Consider the following 22,256-nt stretch of genomic DNA (forward strand, 5'->3'; position numbering starts at 1 on the left):
GTTAATTGGTATTTTAGACAGATTTAAAAAAATAAATGATAGCTGATTTTTACCATGTTTGGCCGGGAAAATATTTTTCTATATTGAAATAAGTAGGGGAAAGCTAGTTCCCTTTCAGTCGGTCACTCCGAGTCACGTCGGATGACCGACGAATTGGGATCTCGCTTCGAGAGACCAATCTACTTTGAGTGTATCTAAACAAGCCAATTGAAGATTGGCATGCGCTAATCGCATCCAGCTGCCGCTGATCACAGCGCGTGTATAAATAAGCAGCGGTGCAGCGCTTATATTCAGCTTTTCGCCGGAGCCTACAATAAGCGTGACTGTTCCGAAGCTACCAAAGACGATCTCCACGAGTGTTGGAGCACGTTAAAGCGTTTCAGCGGAGGTCGTTTTCCTGCGCCGAGTGGATTGCCACAATCAGGCTGCACAATCAGGCATTGCACTACCCTGTGTTGTGTGCAAGAAAAACAACATGAGTTAATTGGTATTTTAGACAGATTTAAAAAAATAAATGATAGCTGATTTTTACCATGTTTGGCCGGAAAATATTTTTCTCCCCTGTCGGTGCCGCGGATGAGCACTAAAAGAGCATTCGCTGCCGGTGCGTCTTTTTAAAGATCTCACGACGTTACGTCTCAGCAAACGTTTTCGACGCGTCTTGGAAGACAGCGTGGGTCTTGCTTCAGACTACGTTACGCACACCCGTGTGTTTCTGGATGCGGTTGTTACCTGGTGTTAGGTGATGGTCACAATCGTTGCCTCGTGTGCCTGGGCTTAGCACGCTGAGGTGGCGGTTGTGGATGAATCATTTCCTCGCGGGAGATGGTCATCTCGGAGTGATGGGCGGGCTCTGTCGCCTTGAAAAAAAGGAGGCGGAGCTTGTGTTTGCTCGACTTGGTTCTCATTCTGGCTGCAGACAGGTGGGCTCCATTTCGTTGTGACACAAAGCTTAAACTCTGCAACCAGTGGAGCTGCAAAGGGGCAGTCTGGACCCTCACGTGGGGTATCGGCTGTACCCTCTTGGGCTCCCCCTGATGATCAGAAGTCAATCGCTGCATCGGAAGGTGAGCCAGACATTTCTGGAAGTGAAGATCCGGTTGCTCTGCGTCTACCAGGCGTTGAATGTACTGGATACAGATCTAGAAATGGTGGCTATGCTTGCCCAGGCCGTCGAGGTGATCGGGATCAAGTGGAAACCTCCACTGCTTCCCGGGCCCTCGAGGCTGGACGATTGGTATTTAAGGGTGGCTTGCGCTGGTTCTCAGGGCCCCACCCTGGTACCTTTCTTCCCGGAAGTGCATGAGGAGCTTACTGGGATGTGGAAAGCACCTTTCACTGCCAGAAACTGCCCCAGTGGCTCCTCCTCCTTCACCACCCTTGACAGTGGCACAGCCAGGAGTTACGGTGATCGCCCCAGTGGAGCGGTCAGTTGGGATGCAGCTGTGTCCCAATGCCGTTTCCGCTTAGTGCGGTGATCCTGTGCTCCCCTCCGGGCCTGCAGGTACTCGTCGGCTCTGAACGGCAGTGCCTTGTGCGGCCTGTGGACAAGCTGCGCGTCTGCAGTACACGCTTTGGCGTTGTTGCAGGTTCATCAGGCCAAGGCACTGAAGGATCTGCACAGGGGTGGTCATGACCTGGAAGTTCTGAAAGAACTCTGTATCGTGATGGACCTCGCGCCACGAGCGACGAAGGTCACAACGCGGTCTCTGGGTTGTGCGATGGCCACTCACGGTGGTCCAGAAACGCCATCTGTGGCTGTGTCTGGTTGACATATGCGCGAGGTAGACAAGACACGTTCCTTGAATGCCCCATGTCCCAGACCGCCACTTCGGGCGACGCAGTGGAGAACTTTGCCCAGCAGTTCTCCGCTGCCCAGAAGCAGACTGAGGTAAGAAACATCCTGCCTCGGCGTGCAGCTGCTGCCTTCACCCAGCCGCCGACGGCCCACCTCAGCCAGCTCGTCGCCGAGGGTGCCCCTGCTGCCGCCACCGCTCCCGTGCAGTCAACGCAGCAGCCCCATCTAGGCAGCACCGTGGAGCTGGCAGCAGGGCAGCCACCCAGCCTGTCCAGGCTCCTGCCAAACCTGGAGGAAAGCGCAGGTGCAAGAGGCCCTCAGATCCGGGATGGAGGGAGCTGCTCTGCCGGGCAGAGAATGTTGCCGCTACCTAAAACCTCGACAAGGGCGGTTTCCTCTGTCTCTGGGTCCCCAGGGGAGCGAGGAGTTGAGCGGGCCAGTTCCGCGCCACTCACGCTCTCCTTGGGCTAATATGCAGCAGTGGGAAGACTGGGAGGACGAACCAACAGCCTACCCGCCTCACTTCTGCGGGATGCAGGTAAGAGTTGCACACACTCAGACCCCGCCGGACCGGCCCACGAGGCGCCCGAGCCGGGTCCCTGCACTCCCCTCGCTGCCCCATCGCCTGCACGCCGGTGGTTCCGCTCGAGCCGCTAGTTCGGTCTCTGGATGCCTGGTTGAATCTTCCCAGGCTATCCCGGTGGCTCCTGCGAACCCTTCGACTTCGCTATATGATTCAGTTCATCCGGCGCCCCCAAGTTCAGTGGGATCCGCTATATGTCAGTGAACAATGCGTGTGCCCCTGTCTTGTGGGCGGAGATTGCTGTCCTTCTAGTGAAGGCACGATAAAGCCGCTTCCTCCAGCCGACATGAGGTCGGGGCTTACAGCCCATACTTCATAGTGCCCAAGAAAGGCGGTGGGTTATGACCAATCTTGGATCTGTGAGTCCTGAATCGAGCACTCCCGTTCAGGATGTTGACACAGAAACGCCTATTCAGTGCGTCCGTCCCCAGGATTGGTTGCAGCGATCGACCTGAAGGACACGTACTTTCGTGTGTCGATTCTTCCATGCCACAGGCCATTCCTGAGGTTGGCGTTCGAGAAGGTCGAGCATATCAGTACAAGTCCTACCCTTCGGGCTCTCCCTGTCGCCACGCTGCGTCTTCATGCAAGTCGCGGAAGCAGCCCTTGCTCCACTGAGAGAGTAAGGCGTTCGCATTCTCAACCAACTGGATGACTGGCTCAGTCCCGGGCTCAGTTGTGCGAACACAGGGATCTGGTGCTACAGCACCTCAGCCAGTTGGGGTTTCAGGTCAACCAGGAGAAGAGCAAACTCTGTCCAACGCAGAGGATCTCTTTTCTTGGGATGGAGCTGGATTCGATCGATCAGATGGCACACCTCACAGAGGAGCGTGCCAATTCGGTGTTGAACTGCTTCAATATGTTCAAGAGCAGGATGGCGGTCCCACTGAAATATTTTCAGAGGCTCCTGGGGCATATGGCAGCGCGCGCCACAGTGATGCCGCTGGGACTAATCCATATGAGACCGCTTCAACATTGGCACGATCGAGTCCCGAGGTGGGCGTGGCAAAGTGGCACTCACCGGGTTCAAATAACACCGGCCTGCCGCCAAACCTTCACCCCGTGGTCAGACCTCTCGTTCCTTCGGGCCGGAGTGCCCCTGGAGAAGGTCTCCAGGTATGCTGTGGTTTCACGGATGCCTCCACCACCGGCTGAGGGGCCACGTACAACGGGCATGCAGTGTCAGGGGTTTGGACGGGCCCTCAACTGCAATGGCACATCAACTGCCTAAAGTTGCTGGCAGTACATCTCGCCCTAGGCAGTCTCGAGAACTGCCTTCGAGGCCAGCATGTACTAGTCTGCACAGACAACATACTGACCGTTGCGTACATCAACCAACAAGGTGGTCTACGCTCCCGTCGTATGTCGCAACTAGCCCACCACCTCCTCCTCCTATGGAGTCGGAAGTTCTGAGGTCGCTTCTCGCCATTCACATTCCAGGAGTGTGCAACCAGGCAGCCGACGAGCTGTCGCGAGCTGCACTACCCGGAGAATGGAGACTCCATCCCCGGCGGTTCAGCTGATTGGGAACGTTTCCGAGCCACTCAGGTAGACCTGTTTGCCTCTCCAGAGACTTCCCATTGCCCACTGGCACACAGCTGGCTGCGGGGCCTTTGCAAGTATGTATTTCCCCAGTGAGCCTTCTTGCACAGACACTGTGCAAGGTCAGGGAGGACTGGAGCAGGTCTTGCTAGTAGCACCCTACTGGTGAAGACTTGGTTCCCAGAACTTGTGCTCCTCGCGACAGCCCCTCCTTGGCCGATCCTCTGAGGAAGGATCTTCTGACTCAGAGATGGGGCACCCCTTGGCACCCGCGTCTAGACCTCTGGAAACTCCATGTCTGGTCCCTGGATGGGATGCGGAGGCTCTAGGTGACCTACCTCAAGAGGTAGTCGACACCATTTCTTCGGCTAGAGTGCCGTCCACGAGACAGGCCTATGCCTTGAAGTAGAGCCTGTTCGTCGAGTGGTGTTCTTCTCAGGTGAAGACCCGGAATTGCCCTATCAGTCGTGCTTATCTTCTTGCAGCAAGGGTTGGAGCGAAGGCTGTCTCCTCCACCCTTAAAGTCTACGTGGCTGCAATCGCTGCAAATCATGACCCCATAGATGGGAGGTCTGTGGGTAAGCATGGCCGGATTATCAGGTTCCTGAGGGAAGCCAGGAGGTTGAATCCTCCACGGCTCCCAACAGTACCCTCTTGGGACCTGTCTGTAGTGCTGACAGCACTGCAGTAGGCTCCGTTGAACCCTTGCCAGCAGTTGTGCTAAAGTTCTTTTATCTATGAAGACATTGCTCCTGCTCGCATTGGCCTCCATCAAGAGGGTAGGGGACCTGCAGGCTTTTTCGGTCGACGATTCGTGCCTACAGTTTGGGCTCGCGGATTCCCAGGTACCACTGAGGCCACGGCCCGGCTACGTGCCCAAGGTTCCCACTACCCCCTTCAGAGACCAGGTGGTGAACCTTCAGCGCTGCCCTGGAGGAGGCAGACCCAGCCCTGACGTTGCTTGTCCCGTCCGAGCACTCCGATGCTACGTTGACCGGACACAAAGCTTCAGGACCTCAGTCCAGCTCTCGTTTGTCACAGAGGCCGGCAGAAGGGGAGTGCCGCCTCCAAGCAGAGGATGGCTCACTGGATAGTGGACGCCATTACCCTAGCGTACCAAGCACAGGGTATGCCCTGCCCCCCCTTCAGGTTGCGGGCACACTCAGCAAGTGTTGCATCGTCCTGGGCGGTGGCTCGTGGCACCTCGCTGACAGATTGTAGAGCTGCGGGCTGGGCGACCCCAACACGATTGCTAGATTCTATAGCCTACGTGTGGAACCGGTATCCTCCTGTGTTCTCACCTCAAACTGGTAGAAGCACTGAGAGGCCCGGTTTCGGGTCGGCTTGTTAACCGCTCCAGAGCGTCCATACAGTAGACCCTGTCGAGCTCCTCCATTCCCCTCGGCAGCCAGATGTTGCGGAGCATCGGCGCCAGGCCCTCTCGATGAATCCGTGAGAACCGGTGAGGGCTGGGAGCCATGTAAAGTACCCCAAGAGGACTTTATGTGTGTATTTCCACGGCATAGCCTTAGAGCCCGTGTTTCCCGGCAGACCTTCTGCCCCGTCTAAGAGGGTTCAATCACCTCCAATTTTCCATATGCAAACTGAAATACTGTCCATATGCGTATTCGTTCCGAGACCTCCTACGGAAGGCTGGACTTCCGCGACGCCCCTGTTCACTAGAACGTGGGACGTTTCCCAGTGTTCCAGTCTTACGAATGGGTAGTGTTACAAAAGTAGCTGGCTTCTTGTGGTTGAGCCCGGCCTCACGCCGATAGACTGAGGGGGCTTGTGGGCTCCCACAGGACACTGGAAGAGGCAGCGTCCATGGCGTTTTGGTAGGGATCCCAATTCGTCGGTCATCCGACGTGACTCGGAGTGACCGACTGAAAGGGAACGTCTCGGTTACGTATGTAACCCTCGTTCCCTGAAGAAGGGAACGGAGACGCCACGCCCCGCCGCCACGGTGCTGCACCTCTGCTGAAGGGGCCGGGTCACTAGCTCGGCTCCTCAGCGAAAACCTGAATATGCGCTGCACCCGCTGCTTATTTATACACGCGCTGTGATCAGCGGCAGCTGGATGCGATTAGCGCATGCCAATCTTCAATTGGCTTGTTTAGATACACTCGAAGTAGATTGGTCTCTCGAGGCGAGATCCCAATTCGTCGGTCATCCGACGTGACGTCTCCGTTCCCTTCTTCTTCAGACGTTTTTTTTCTTCATAGTGAAAAACTAAAATAACAACATATAATATAAACAAGAAATCTTATTAGTTTGCCCTAGAACATAAAAATAAGTGGGTCAAATTGACCCGGGAACAGTACGAACGCAAAAATTTAACTTTAACTTTTTGGACATGCCAAAACCATCAGCGTGTTGAAACTTTTGTATGGATGTTTTTGATCCTAAATGAGAAAAAACAAGCAAACAAACAAACAAACAACTGTACAATAGAAATGTGCATTTCAATTAAAATAAGAGAATAATTTTCATTTAGAACTAAGTCTTAAGTCTATAGTGATTGTTTTGTATCCTTTTTTCTCAGTACTGTATGTAAACCACGCTTCCCACGTATGGCAGATGTTCCTCCTGCTTTCTCCTCATCCTCAGTTTTGGGAGGAGGGCTGAGTGAGCTTGATCACTTACTACAGGAGCTTAATGCCACACAGTTCAACATCACAGGTGATTGATGAGTTTTTAGAAACCTGTTTTAGACAGAATGGCACCCTGTAAAACCCTGGCAGTCATCAGCTCAGTCATAAATCTGCCTTTGTCTATTGTAAACCTATGCAGTCTGGTACTAATGAATGCAATACATGCTATTTAAAATCAACAACAATAACAAAAAAAATGCATGCAGTATTTATACTAATCACAGTATACAAATGATTTTGAATATCAAAATATCAACATTACCTGTTGAAATTTGCAAAAATGTGCCAAATACAACTAAAGCATAGTGCATGCAATAGTGTATGTCATGCAAAATGTTAGCACTTTTGAGTGATATTTCTGTCTGCCAAAAGTAAAGAACATATCAGTGAAATGTATAAAAACTAACCATTTACAATAGTAGGCAGTATCTGGTATATAGAGAGCAGTATGTAGCGAGCAGTTGTAATGAGGAGTCAGGGACGGTCGGATCCATTTGCATGCTCTTTAATAGGAATAATCAGACAGGCAGAAGGTCGTTAACAGTACAGGGTTGTAACAAGCAGAGACAGAATTGTAAACAGAGTCAGGCGGAGGTTTGAGGCAGGCTGACAGAATCAGTCGGGGTACACAGGCAAAGGGTCAACAGGCAGGCAGCGAACAATCAAGATAAACAAGGAACAGGAACACAACGATAGTGGAAAAAATGCTCAGAAAGTCTTTGCAAAGTCAGAGATTTCGGTTGCCGCTTTAATAGTGGTTCTAACAGGGTACACCTGGGCAGATAATCAGGGCTGGGTGAGAGCATTATAGTAAATGTAGTTCTGAGAGTTAGTATTCTAAAAACGGTTCCCTCCAGTGGCTGTCAGAGAGACCCACAGAGGCACGGTTCATGAGTTTATTTTTTTTAAAAGAATTCCTCTGATAAATTTATTCTTCCTTTGTCTTTGTTAGATGAGATTTTGGCTCAATTTCCCAGTACCAAAAAAGATGAGAAGTCTTCAAAGTCTGGTCCATCCTCTACTGGGTTAGTGCACTGATTGTATATATACCATGTGTTTGTGGTAATGGTGGATATGTAATAGATAAAAAACAGACTTACAAATATTAAATGATAGTTTATGAAGGTGTATAATTTATATATTGTATTTATGACTGTCAGAGAGTAATAAAGTGTTTTGTGTGTGTTTGTGTCTTTTTTTTGTTTATAGCTCAGCAAAACCTTCAGCTACATCTGCGACTTTAGAGCTGGACAAACTAATGGCATCTCTATCAGACTTCAGAGTCCAAAGCTCAGTATGTCTGATACATACTTTTATGCAGTTATGGAAGTTTGTAATGTTTGCACCACTAGTGTCACCCTATTTAAATGCAAAACTGTATTTCAACCTGCTTTCCTAAACGCAGGAAAAATCTTTGTGTTGTCCAGTAGTTTACAATTTCAAACTTGGCAGGAACACACAGTGCATTATGTTCTAAAGTGTTTTAAAACACTAAAGTTTTAAAAGGTAGTTTTAAACATTGTGATAGTAGTACCAACGATTGGCTTACTGATAGTTTAACTTCTTTGCGTTTATGGACATTTCACTTTTAATTTATAAATATTTGTATTTTTTATGGAGCTGTTTTTTTTTTGTAGCAGCCAGCAGCACCTGTGAGTCCTGTAGCACCTTCACCACAACAAGCTGCTTCCCCACCCCCTGCATCCTCTGGTGGCTCACTGGACAGCATGTTGGGTCTTCTTCAATCAGATCTAAGCAGGCAGGGAGTGCCTACATCTTCTAAGGGAAACTGCTCTGCCTGTCAGAAACCAGTTGTAGGACAGGTAAAATTCTTTAATAAATCCTGAATTTAATTTGTAACCCGTAGTGTAATTAGTAATCAATAAACATGATTTTTTCATGTTTTCTGTGGTTTTCATATTGAAAGTAGTATTTAAAGTAGATGATAGACATAAACATAGCAAAAGTTAGCAAGAGTTTCAAAACAAAATCAATCTTGAAAAAAATCCTGTGCCTTGTTTGTAAAAAAACAAGGTGAACGAGAAAGTTCTTACTGATGTGTTCCGGAACTCTGTTAAAAATAATGTTTATTCAAGCTTTCCTAACAATGAGATCAGAAGGAAGGCAATGCAAATACCGACTGCATCCAAATACTCTAAAATGCTACCTTCAGGACAGGAAGACATTCAAGGCATGTCCAAATTCTATTTCACTTCCTGTCTCCAGAGATACCACCTTCTGATTGAATTTTGAAGGCAGCATAGATGCCTTCACTGCCTTTAATATCCCGCAGTCATGTGCTCTCCATACTGACAGTTGAGATAAAAAATAAAGATAGTGTCTAAAAGTTGCATTTAGTGGTCAGCTTGTATGTAAATGTGTATTTATGATTAACTTTTTGCACTTTTGATGTTATTTCTTGCAAGAAATCAGTATTATGACCTGGCAGCTGTGATGACTTGGGTTTGTTTGGCAATGAACCTAAACCTCAAGCCTTCTTGCGTAGACCTACGTATTCTCTAATAAACGCTACATGCACAAATCAATGGATGGGACTAAACAGGCAGTAATATAATTTTTCTACTGTGGAGGTGAAATGTACCAATGCCATTACATCATAGAGTGGCACATTCCAAAAGCTGTTGTTTTGGCAGACTGCCTTTAATATAAGCTGTTCTGAAACTTACAGGATGTTTCCATAGTACAATGAGTATAATATACTACATATATCACTTTTATGACCTATTATGTTATTCAGTTCATGACCCTTTTAACCCTTTCATATGTTTTTTGGGCACTTTGAAAATGAAGTCTTGGGAAAAATTACAGAGTTATATGCGTTTTTAAGTTACTTTTAAAATGCACCACGGCCACCCAAAGTCTATATAATATAAATAGTATATGGTGTAATATGTTTATGTTTACCCAGTTTAAGGTTAAAAAACATCTTTTTCCACATAAGGTACTTAACTGTTTTTCCCCTCTTCCTCTCCTTTTCAACGATTTTTACAAACCACAGGATTGTGGTCAAGTTTTCTTTATAAAGAGTATCTCTTTGGCTTTGGGACTTCAGTCTTTGGAACTTTACCGATTTTATATATGCACAAACTGCTTGTAATACAACATAACAAAAAATTTAAATTACATAATTTAAACCTTTTTAATGACTATGGAGAAAATGAATGAGAACCTAAATAGCTGATGGTCACTACTGTGCTTTGTGCGTTTAATTCAATTTTTAAAATAAAGAACTCTGGTTTGAAAAGTGATCTTAACTTTAAAAATGAATCTTGTTCCCCTGTCTCTTAGGTTGTAACAGCTCTGGGACGGGTTTGGCATCCAGAGCACTTTGTTTGCTCTGAGTGTGAGTGTGAGCTTGGCAATTGTAATTTCTTTGAGAAAGATGGCCGACCATACTGCGAGCCTGACTACTTCACCCTGTACTCGCCTCACTGCGCACAATGCAACAAGCCCATACTCAATGTAGGTATACATTTATGTATCCCATTCAGAAAATCACAGTTGTACTGAAGCTGAATTAATATTTTATGACATGAACAAACAGAAGTTCTAGAGGAGCAAGTTCATTCAATTTGACAAATCACAACACTAGAGCAAGCATTTATAAACCACTTATGCAACTTTTAAGTAGCCCAGTTTCCTCTCAACCCCGATTCTTCCTTCCATTTTATTATTGTAACTTTTATTTAAAGGAGATATCAGATGCCAATTTATTCTACAAGTTGGTATGATTCTTTAGGGTCTTCATGAAAAGTGTGTAGCATACTTTATAAAACAACACCCTTTTTACCTGGACAAAAACAGCTCCATTCACAGTAAACCATTGCATGTTGCTTTAAATGCTAACGAGCACTGCTCATTCCGCCACTCTCTACCATGGGGTGATGAGTAGTAGTGATGCAAAATCTGATTCATTTCCATGAACTGTTTTCCTAATGTCTTCAAGCAATAAGATCTTTATGCAGTTTTTTTCTGGTAACTCATGTCATGTTGTATCAATGAAGAAAAAGTCACTTGTGTCAACACCTATTCAATATGTGTTGACACAAGTGACTTTTTCTTCATAATTTTATTTTTTATAAAGTATATTGCTGATTATTGGCATATAATAGTCTGAATGGTTGTGGAGTAAAAAGCAAGTAGATGCAATGGCAACCATTAAAGAAAGGCTGATCAAAGCTCCTGCGATGAGCTACTTCGATCCTGAAAGAGAAACCAGTCCAGTTGGCCTTCGTGCCATCTTGGCACAGCATGACAAAACCACAGATGACACTTATTGCTTATGAAATGCAGGCAGTTCAACAGAGGTACTCTCAGACAGAAAGAGAGACCCTTGCTACTTTTATCTAAATCCTTTCTGGTGCTGAATTCAACATAATCTCAGACCACAAACCTACAAACCCAAAATCTAAACCGCATGCACAAATTGAGAGATGGGCTTTCAGACTTCAGCCTTACAAATATAAAAAATAATAATAAATAATTTATAAAGCAGGGGAGACAAATCTGACTGACTATATATCTCATCATCCACAGCAACTCCACAAGTCCTAATGCAGGACACTGACACAGAAATGCATGTCAACTTTATTGCCACTAATGCAGTCCCCAAAGCCACGACACTGTAAGAAGTAAAGATTGCAAAAGCTCACTGATCAATGACACAGACTTTTTGATCATTTCACAACAGGGTGCAATCTGTCTGATTTGAAATCATTTCACAATGTAAAAAAGGAGCTTACTGTCCTTGAGAATAGTGTGCTCTGCAGCACAAAGCACTTGATCTCACACATGAAGGCCACCAGGGCCACCAATTAGAAGAATTGGTATCTTTCAAATAATGTCAGATGTATTAAGCAATGTACAGAGAACAGACTCCACAAAAATTATGTTGTAAATAAAATAAAACAAAAAAAATAACAATAATAATGGAATTTTATTCACAAAAATCCCTTTTACAATATTTTACAATAATTTAATCATGTCCAGAATTTCTGTGAGGGATTGTGTGTACATCACATAGTTTTCACTCATCCCTGCAGTATTCAAGTTTATAATAAGGGAAATTCCTTACAACATTTTCAACATAGCATGTAGTATGTATGTAAATCAACACAAACTATCAGATTTAAAGCAGATTTTGAAAAAAGTGTTAGTGATTCAGCTGTTCCTTAAGGATGGGATATATATATATTTTTAGTGGTCTTTTATTATTTTCCATAATGCATGTTTTCAAATTTTTTAGAGCCAAAATGAGCTTAACATTTAAAAAACAAGGGGTCTATTATATTTCCCAAGACACATAACTGGGGGCATCACAGAATTATGATCCAGTCCAGACAATATATATCAGTGTTTTTCAAGTGATTTGTATAAGAGAGACAGAGGATCAGCTGACTTTAATGTGAACTAACGTTTATAACCCCCACATTGTGTTTAAAATGGCAAAGCATGCCTTAGTTCTTCAGCATAATAATAGAAAATGATTACAGACTTTCTCTTTTCTCATTGAATAGTTAAGGAATTTTTTCCCAAAATTTTCTCTATATACCCAATAACCCAATATCAACTCCCATAGCTTTATACTGCATATTAATCTTATATTATTGTACTGTATTATATTAACTTATTTTGTTCCTCTTCAGAAAATGGTGACTGCGCTGGATAAAAACTGGCATCCAGAATGCTTTAGCTGCGTGAAATGCAGCTCAACATTTGGAGATGAAGGTATGTGCTAATGAACAAGTCTGATTTCTGGCCATATTTGAGAACAACTGAGCAATGAATAATCCAGATAAATCAATCAGTTATCATGTGGATAAATACATAATAGTTATTCAAGATAATTTATTAATGGATTTAAAAAATAAGCAAATTAATAATTCAAACAATTGAATGATTCATTATCAGTTGTTTTAATAGTTTGTGTGGGTGTGTGTGTGTTTTGTTAGATTATTTTTCTTTTATCTATCTTTCAAGATTTTCAAATTCAAGAAGAATAGTAGCCTAAGGGTCAGATTTATTAAACAGGACATCTTTATGAAATTGCACTCTAACAAACTACATTACCCATTATGTGTACTGTGTTACTGTAAAGTCTTATCCTTTCCCTGGCTGGTAATTCTGAGCATTTATATCCTACTGTATATTCCCTGTGTTGATTTTGGATTGTCTTTCATTTCTCTGATTGTTTGCTGCCTGCCTCTTGACCTCTTGCCTGGATTTCTCGAACTCAATCACTCACTGCCTGCCTTGACCCTAGCCTGGTACTGTTTATGATTCTGCCTCTGTCTCCTAAATCACTGAAGCTATAGTTGACTACTTGCCTGTTAAAAGATTCTTAATAAAGAGCTTGCAGATGGATCCGAAAGTCTCTGACTTTTCGTCACACCCCACATGTAATAACCTAGAACACTGTCTAACGTTTCAAGCAAAAAGATTAAAACTCATGCATACTGAACATGGCTATGGCCGTTCAAACCATTTCATAGTTATTCAAAATACTTACACAATGAGTAATTAGCACATGATAGTTAAATGTGTAGTTAAATATATAATATACTGTTGTGCATATCAGGGAGTATTTTGCTTAGAAGCCCCTTTATTGTGTGTGTGTCTAATTCAAGTTATCTGTCTCCAGAGCTCAATACCATGAAATTAAGATTTAAAAAGTAATGCCATTTAAAAGATTACAGTTTTTGCATACTTACTATATTGTTTATAGTTAATGACACCAAGCTAGTTAATATTCACCAAGCTGTCTGTAATGAATGGGACTGAAATAAGCGGACCCATGTGCAATTTTTTATTAGCAGACATTATCGGAAATACAGGCATGGTTGAGACACAGCAAACAGGTATGGGGAAGGAGAAGCACAAGAATAGTCTAGTACACAAGCAGAGGTCAGTCGATCGGCAGACAATGTCTAAAGGTGCAGTATCTCAACAATATCTGAATGGCTTTGCGGTGGGTAGAGGCTCCTCTGGGAAAGCTCTATGTTGGTGGCCATCTTTTGTTGTGGCTGTGGCTCAGGGTTGGTGGCACTGGTGGCCTTCTTGTGCTGTGGCCCTGGATGATCATAAGGATCCTTGAAGTGAACAGAGAAACACAGACAGAATGGGGTGGAGTACCCAGTGATGAAGTTTATGGGCACTCCAGTTTCTTGTGTTTCTCCTTTTTCAAATGCGGAGAGCAGCTGCTGCTAAATTATTGTTCCTCTACATGTTTTGTGTACATTTGCTGGCATGCTTTTTTTACAGGCTTTGAAAGACATCCAAAATAAAGAAGTTTAGTGAGGACACATAAGTATGTCAATCAATCAATCAATCATTTTTATTTATATAGCGCTTTTAACAACACAGGTTGCATTAAAGCACTGTACAGTATAAGGTAGAAGAATATAATGACAGGGATGTATAATGACCAATTTGTTATTAAATGCAGAGACGGTCTCTGTAATCAATTCAACGATAATCACTAGAAGTTAAGTGTCCCCAACAAAGCAAGCCAGAGGCGACAGCGGCAAGGAAACAAAACCCCATCCACACAGAATGGAGAAAAAAAAACCTTGAGAGAAACCAGACTCAGTTGGGGTCAGTTCTCCTCTGACTGGACTCCCAGCACTTAACTTCCAGACTTCCATCAGGATCTGGTGATCTGTCCACGGGCTCTGTCTAGGTTTTCTGGTCTCTGATGAACATAATCTTTGGGTGCTGATTCACCATCTAGTCTGGATACAAACTGTGAAAACAGATTGAGAAAGAGACAGGACTAATATTAGCGTAGATGCTATTCTTTTTACAATGTCACAAGTACATTGTATTTTAGGAGTAGTGTTGCCAGTTCCAGCAAATCTAAGTAATGCAGCCTAAAAATCCTTTAACGGATTTGAATAATAAAAAGTATGTTGGTGTGTTATGTGTAGGCTAAGTTAAAAAGATGTGTCTTTAATCTATATTTAAACTGGCAGAGCGTGTCTGCTTCCCGAACAGAGTTAGGGAGATTGTTCCAGAGTTTATGTGCTAGATAGGAAAATGATCTGCCGCCCGCAGTTGATTTTGATATTCTGGGTATTATCAAAAGTTTTGAGAACGCAGCGGACGGGCAGGACTATAAAGTGATGAGAGCTCGCTCAAGTATTGAGGAGCTAAACCATTCAGGGCTTTATAGGTAATTAATAAGATTTTAAAATCTATCCGATGTTTGATAGGGAGCCAGTGTAGTGTTGACAGAACCGGGCTAATATTATCATACTTCCTAGTTCTAGTAAGGACTCTAGCTGCTGCGTTTTGGACTAGCTGAAGTTTGTTTATCAAGCGTGCAGAACAACCACCTAATAAAGCATTACAATAATCTAACCTAGAGGTCATAAACGCATGAATTAATATTTCTGCATTAGAGGTTGAAAGCATAGGTCGTAATTTAGATATATTTTTAAGATGGAAAAACGCAGTTTTACAGATGCTGGAAACATGGTTTTTGAAGGAAAGATTGCTGTCAAACAGCACACCTAGGTTCCTAACTGATGATGAAGAATTAACAGAGCAGCCATCAAGTGTTAGACTGTGTTCTGGATTATTATATGTGGGGTTTTTAGGTCCAACAATTAGCACCTCTGTTTTTTCAGAATTTAGCATTAAGAAGTTACTCATCATCCAGTTTTTTATATCGACTATGCATTCTGTTAGATTCTCAATTTGGTGTGTAACACCAGGCTGCGCTGAAATATAGAGCTGAGTATCATCAGCATAGCAGTGAAAGCTAACACCATGTCTCCTGATAATGTCTCCCAGAAGTAACATGTATAGGTTGAAAAAGTAGCGGTCCTAGCACTGAGCCTTGAGGAACTCCATATTTCACTTTTGAGTGATATGATACCTCCTCATTTAGTGCTACAAACTGATAGCAGTCAGATAGATATGATTTAAACCATGCTAATGCGCTTCCTCTAATGCCAACATAGTTTTCTAGTCTATCCAAGAGAATGTTGTGATCGATAAATATCAAATGCTGTGCTAAGATCTAATAGCACTAATAACGATATAAAACCATGATCCGATGATAGAAGCAGGTCATTAGTAACTCTAATGAGAGCAGTCTCAGTACTATGGTACGGTCTAAAACCTGATTGGAAATCCTCGCAGACACCATTTTTTTCTAAAAAGGAATACAGTTGTGAGGATACTACCTTTTCTAGTATCTTTGACAGAAAAGGGAGATTAGAGATTGGTCTGTAATTTACTAAGTCTTTGGGATCAAGATGTGGTTTTTTTAATAAGAGGCTTAACTACAGCGAGTTTGAATGTTTTGGGAACATATCCTAATGACAATGATGAATTAATAATGTTCAAAATAGGATCCATGACTTCTGGAAGCAAATCTTTTAGTAGTTTAGATGGAATAGGGTCTAACATACATGTTGCTGGTTTAGATGATTTAACAAGTTTGTACAAGTCTTCTTCTCCTATAATAGATAAAGAGTATAATTTTTCTTCAGGGGATCTAAAGCTCACTATCTGATGTGAAACTGTAGTTGACGGCTGCATAGGTACAATTTTATCTCTGATGGTATCAATCTTAGAAGTAAAGAAATTCATGAAGTCATTGCTGCTATACTCTTGGGGAATATTAGCACCTGTTGACGTTTAATTTTTTGTTAATTTAGTTACTGTACTGAATAAATACCGGGGGTTGTGTTTGTTTTCTTCTAAAAGAGATGAAAAATAATCAGATCTTGCAATTTTTAATGCTTTTCTGTATGACAGGATACTCTCCCGCCAGGCAGTACGAAATACTTCTAATTTAGTTTTTCTCCACCTGCACTCCATTTTCTGGGCTGCTCTCTTTAGGGTGCGTGTGTTGTCATTATACCATGGAGTCAGATTGTTTTCTTTCATCTTTTTTAAGTGCAAAGGAGAACTGTATCTAAAGTGCTAGAAAAAAGAGAGTGCATAATTTCTGTTATATCATGAAGTTTTTGCGTCGTATTGGATGTGCTAAGGAATTGAGATAAGTCAGGAAGATGACATAGAAAGCTTTCTTTTGTGGTGGAAGTAATGGTTCTACCATACTTGTAATAAGGTTTAATAAGAGTTTACAGGTTTAACTATACAGAGTTCACACAAGACTAGATAGTGATCTGAAATGTCATCACTTTGCTGCAGAACTTCAACCATATTAACATCCATTCTATGTGACAGTATTAGATCTAGAGTATGATTTAGACAATGAGTAGGTCCAGAGACGTGTTGTCTAACCCCAACAGAGTTCAGAATGTCTAAGAAAGCTGATCCTAATGCGTCTTTTTCATTATCAACATGGATATTAAAATCACCAACAATTAAGACTTTATCTGCGGCCAGTACTAACTCAGTTAGAAAATCAGTTAATTCTTTAATGAAATCTGTGCTGTGCCCTGGTGGCCTGTATACAGTAGCCAGTACAAACATGACAGAGGATTTATCAATAGCACATGATTCTGTGGATAATGTTATATGCAGTACCAAAACTTCAAATGAATTATACTTAAAGCCTGCCCTCTGAGAAGTACTAAGAATGTTGTTATAAATTTTAGCAACATCTCCCCCTTTACCTTTTAAACGCGGCTAATTTTTATAGCAATAATTTTGGGGGGTAGATTCATTTAGAGTAATATATTCATCTGGTTTTAGCCAGGTTTCTGTCAAACAAAGCAAATCTAGGTTCTGATCTTTGATCAAATCATATATATAAAGTGCTTTTGTGCAAAGTGATCTAATATTCAGCGAGCCAAGTTTTATTGTTTGCTGGTGTCTCTATTTTCACGTTCCGTACAATAGAATCGCCAATTACTAGAGCACTTTGATCAGGTTTCTCAGTGGGTCACTGAGTGGGGAAAACCTGTTTGATGTTCTAATCGGAACGGAAGAGCAGTGTTTTGACCCACGACTAGCCTGCCTCACGGTCACCCAATTGCCCTGCTGCATGGGCTGTAAAGCTGGAACCGAACAATGTACATGATTCACTGTACTAGTCGCATCCAAAGCAGTATCTAAAGACCTCGCATTCTTACTGTCCTCAATTAAAGTTTGGATGGGTGTCTCTAATTCTAAAACCTTCTCTGTCAGCCTAGCTATTTCCCTGCATTTATCACACGTGAATCCCTGATCACTAACAGAGAAGGATAAGCTATACATGTGGCAGGCGGTGCAAGTGACGATGCAAGGAGAAGCCATTTACTCACCGTAAGTTATGGAGGATTCACTTACCACTCTTGTTTTGACGAGCTTGTGAAAACGGAGCGAACGAGCGCAAGGAACAAATGAACAGGAGTGGAAAGAAGCCAATAATAGGCGCGAAAACGCGGGTGGGAGCGAAAGTGAATCGGCTAACGAGTACTAACTCACCGCCGAGTTTTAGTGAGCGAACTAACGGCAGTCTAATTAGTTTCACATGCATTCAACTTAATATGTTCTTATAATTATGTTCTGTTAATTTGCTGGAGTGTTTTTATACATAAGGCTTAAAGACAAAATATGCTTAATGTGGATGATTTAGTACATTTAGTACAAAAACAAATATTAATATGACGAATTCTCACATTCAAATTAGCAAGCTCTTGAGTTGTGCCACTGATTTCCATACTATTCAACCTAAACATCAATTCCTGGTGCTTTGACTTTTGCGATATTCCTGTTGCAAAACTATCTTGTGCATTTGTAAATGCAGATTTGAGAGAGCAGAGCTGCGGGCAGGGTGGGGCTGGGCGGGTTTTTATTAGTTTATGTCTGACCAATGAACAATGCCAGTAATTTTTTTAATGCAGGTGTTTGTAACAACACTGCAAACTGTTTTCATTTAATATTGTTTGCTTTTACAGGATTTTAAGACATTGCATTCATTGTTCTGATCAGTTCATTTAAAGAGATTTTGATACTAGATAATATTATAGATGTATAGTATCTGATGCGATTTTGTAACTGATGGCTTCATGGTTACAATTTTACCTTCAATTTTACGATCTTGGAAGTAGTTCATAAAGTTCATTACTGCTGTGATCTTGGGGAATGATAGCACCTGTTGATGCTTTACATGTCAATTAATTTGACATTGAATACATACCAGAATTTATTTTGGTTTTCTTTTATAAGAGATAAAAAGTAATCAGATCTAGCAGTTTTAATGCTTTTCTTTAAATACTTTCCCACCAAGCTAAATGAAATACTTCCAGTTTAATTTTCTTCCTGCTGCATTCCATTTTCCAGGCTGCTGTGTTAAGGCTACGAGTGTGCTTCATACCACAGAGTCAAACTGTTCTTTTATCTTTCTTAAGTGTAAAGAGCAAATGTATATAAAGTGCTATAAAAGAGAGTACATGGTTTCTGTACATCAAGTTTTTCTGCACTACTGGGCATGCATGTTTTTTTCTAACCCCAGTATTGTCCAGAATGTCTATGAATGCTGATCCTAATGCATCTTTTTCATTATCAACACGGATATTAAAATCGCCAGCCATTAAGACTTCATCTGCAGCCAGTTCTAACTCAGACAGAAAATCAACAAATTCTTTAATAAAGTGTGGTGTTTTGACCTGCGTCTTACAGTCACCCAGTTGCCCTGCTGCACAGGCTCTAATGCTGGAACTGAACAAAGTACAGGACTTGCTGAGCTAGTCACACCCTAAGGCGTATCTACAGCCCTCACATTCTTACTATCCTCAGTTAAAGTTAGGATGCGTGTCTCTAGTTTTAAAATCTTCTCTGTCAGCGTCTGTGAACCCCTTATCGCATGATAAACTGTACATGTGACAGGAAGTGCAAACAACAAGAGTCAGAGAAGCCATACTCACCAAACAGGAACGTTACAAACAGTAAATGTAAAACTTAAAATAATGAAGCATTAAAATAATGAGCTTTTAGAACAAACAGAACCAGAAGCCTAAAGAGCAACCTTCCCAATACATTTTGCTTTACAATTATACCCATGCAAATAACAGTTTTTATATGGATAAAGAACATATTATTTCACTTTATTATGTTGCTGTACACAAAAAGTATCTAGAGTAATGACATGATTGTCTAGTTATCAACTATATATTTTTCTTGTTTTCTGTTCAAGGCTTTTTTATTCAGGCCACCATTCACAACAGTTTATATAAACAAAACAGGCCTGCATTGACGATGATAATTTATTTAATTTAAACTTTATTTTACAGTGTACACAATAAATATATTGTACCTATATACACTTCAGTTAAATATCTTGTTACCACTCATTTGCCTGTAGGTACAAGATTTTTACCATTTATGTACCAGGGAAGTACGCATACTGTAAAGTAAAGTGCAACCCATATTTCATGATTGAGGGGTCAGAGGCGTGCTGATCCATTTGCAGGCTTTTACTGGATGATGGCCAAAGCAGGCAGACGTCGAAACACAGCAAACAGGAGTATAAGAGGCAAGCCAACAACACAATCCAAAAAATGTCATATGGGTCGGGTCAGGCAGCAAACACTCAAAGAATCAAAGATAGGCAGCGTCAAAACCAAAGAATCTATGACAAGGGAAACACAAGGCTAGGCTAACTTTAAACAAACAATGCACAAATATAAAACAGTATAAAACAAATGTTTAATACTGTGCTACTATGTAATTAATTAACATAAATAATAATATATTAAGATATAATAATATAATCATATTAGATAATATATTATTATATATACATTATTATATATCAACCTATGTAATTAAAATGACTAAAATAGCCTATAGACAATATTGAGCAATAAAAATTATAGGCCTGATGCGATGGCAAATTCAAGTGCACATAACTTCATCTAATTAAACTGGCCACCTCCACTTTTCACTTTGTTTTAAAAGGGACTATGCAGGTGTAAGGAGGAGGCAGGAGCCGGAGTAGAATTCATATGCGGTTGTTTATTGAACACAAGGGCAATAATCATATGCGTAAAGATAGGCAGAGAGTCGGCAACACAAAGGCAGTCAGAGAGGTTAACAGGTTCTAGAGTAAATCCAAAGGCAGTAGTCAAGAAACAGTCAATTGGTGTATACCAGGTCGTGAGTCCAATCAGGCAAACGAAACAGTAGGGCAGAGACTTAAGTCGGTGCATGAGAAAACAGGCAAAGATCACACATGTGGCAGGTAATCAGAATAGCAAGAGAGAACATATTTAGTAAGGCATGTAAAACTGGCAATACTTCGCAATGAGTCTGAGAAGGGCTTCTGGTTATAAAGTCCTAAACAGGAAATGACAGTAGAAGGCAGAAGAGGGAGAGGAGTACTACTAGTACTCCAGTGAGGGCTCCCTCTGCTGGTTAGGCGTTACAGGAGGTAACTTGCAAGATTTAATTTCAAGGTCATTATAAATATGTTTTTAAAAATAAAATTTAGTTTTTATACCACAAGCTTCATTTAAACAAAAACACTTGTTTGATCTTTGTAAACTTCTCAGCTGACAATATAGATCCCTGACAAATACTGTTGTGATTACACACAATACACAGAGCTTTTCCCTCACCACAGTAATGTGCTGTTTTGGAAAAGTTACATCTTTTATATTCCTTTTAAGCTCTGGAGAAGATATATTGTGTTCATTAAGTTTGTTTAAAATTATCCATCCTTGATCACTTTCGTCAAATTTGACAAAACTCCTCTCAGCTTTCAAAGTGACCAGCAATCTTGTAACCTGACTGGAATACAATGTGCTAAAATAGATCGGCTTCTGTTTACAAACAATAAGGACACTTCTTGGCTTCTGTGTATCAGCTTTTTGACAAACATGTTCAGATCATGCCATATTTGGAGAATAATACATGTCAGTCAGTTTTTTTTCTTTTTACATTTATCTTTTTTTTTCCAAATTAACTATCTACATATTACATAAGCCTGCAATTACATGCATAAAAATGTAAATGAAGCAGCTTAAATAAGTTGGCCACAACTGGCCTTTTGAGCAGTGTGTTAGTAGGATCGCAGAACTACATCTGAATCGATGAGATTCACTGAGATTTATTTATTTATTTATTTATTTTACAAATATCTACATTAGAAACAATTACTATCTAAATATCTTATAGACATTTTTTTTGCATAAACTGGATGACTGTGTGAATAGACATTTAGCTTATAACATTTTAGGTTATAATTATTTTAATGGTTTAATGTGTTGTCTGAGTTAACTGATATTCTTGGATTTTCTAATGCGTCATTATATAGGACAGTTTTAGGATAATGTTACATTATATAAGACATTATATATCTTGCTTAACAGTGAAGCTGTGTGTACAAACACAAACTTACATTTAGCAGATAATTAAAGTGATAAATTAGTACAAGCAATTTGTCATACATTTTCTTGAGTAAGTAGAGTGGTACAGAAACTATAAAGAGACCTTTTAACAAGGGTCTAAGTGCCAAATGCGTGAAGGTCTCAAAGATAACCGTATGCTTCTTCTCCTCAGGTTTTCATGACCGTGATGGGAAGCAGTACTGCCAAAAGTGTTTTCTGGCTCTCTTTGCCTCTCGTTGTCAAGGTTGTTCCCAGCCCATCATGGAGAATTACATCTCAGCTCTAAGTGCTCTGTGGCATCCACAATGCTTTGTTTGTAGAGTAAGTAGTTTCTGTATTCATTTCTGAGGTACAATGAATATGACTGT

At 41.7% G+C, this 22,256-nt stretch overlaps 1 protein-coding gene across 6 annotated transcripts in view; it reads left to right on the forward strand.

Annotated features, from left to right (window-relative positions):
• LOC122355829 (transforming growth factor beta-1-induced transcript 1 protein-like) overlaps positions 1-22,256 on the forward strand; it is a 48,062-nt gene that overhangs the window by 20,983 nt on the left and 4,823 nt on the right. For 5 of the 6 annotated variants that reach the window (XM_043254387.1, XM_043254390.1, XM_043254391.1 and 2 more), the window contains 7 exons: positions 6,469-6,605; positions 7,530-7,602; positions 7,787-7,871; positions 8,215-8,400; positions 9,887-10,060; positions 12,244-12,325; positions 22,061-22,209. In XM_043254387.1, coding sequence (XP_043110322.1) covers positions 6,469-6,605; positions 7,530-7,602; positions 7,787-7,871; positions 8,215-8,400; positions 9,887-10,060; positions 12,244-12,325; positions 22,061-22,209 — 886 coding nt within the window. The remainder of the gene's footprint in view (positions 1-6,468; positions 6,606-7,529; positions 7,603-7,786; positions 7,872-8,214; positions 8,401-9,886; positions 10,061-12,243; positions 12,326-22,060; positions 22,210-22,256) is intronic. The other variant, XM_043254389.1, reaches the window with a different exon arrangement.

This window comes from Puntigrus tetrazona, chromosome 12 (genome assembly GCF_018831695.1).
Source record: "Puntigrus tetrazona isolate hp1 chromosome 12, ASM1883169v1, whole genome shotgun sequence".
Lineage (NCBI taxonomy): Eukaryota > Metazoa > Chordata > Actinopteri > Cypriniformes > Cyprinidae > Puntigrus > Puntigrus tetrazona.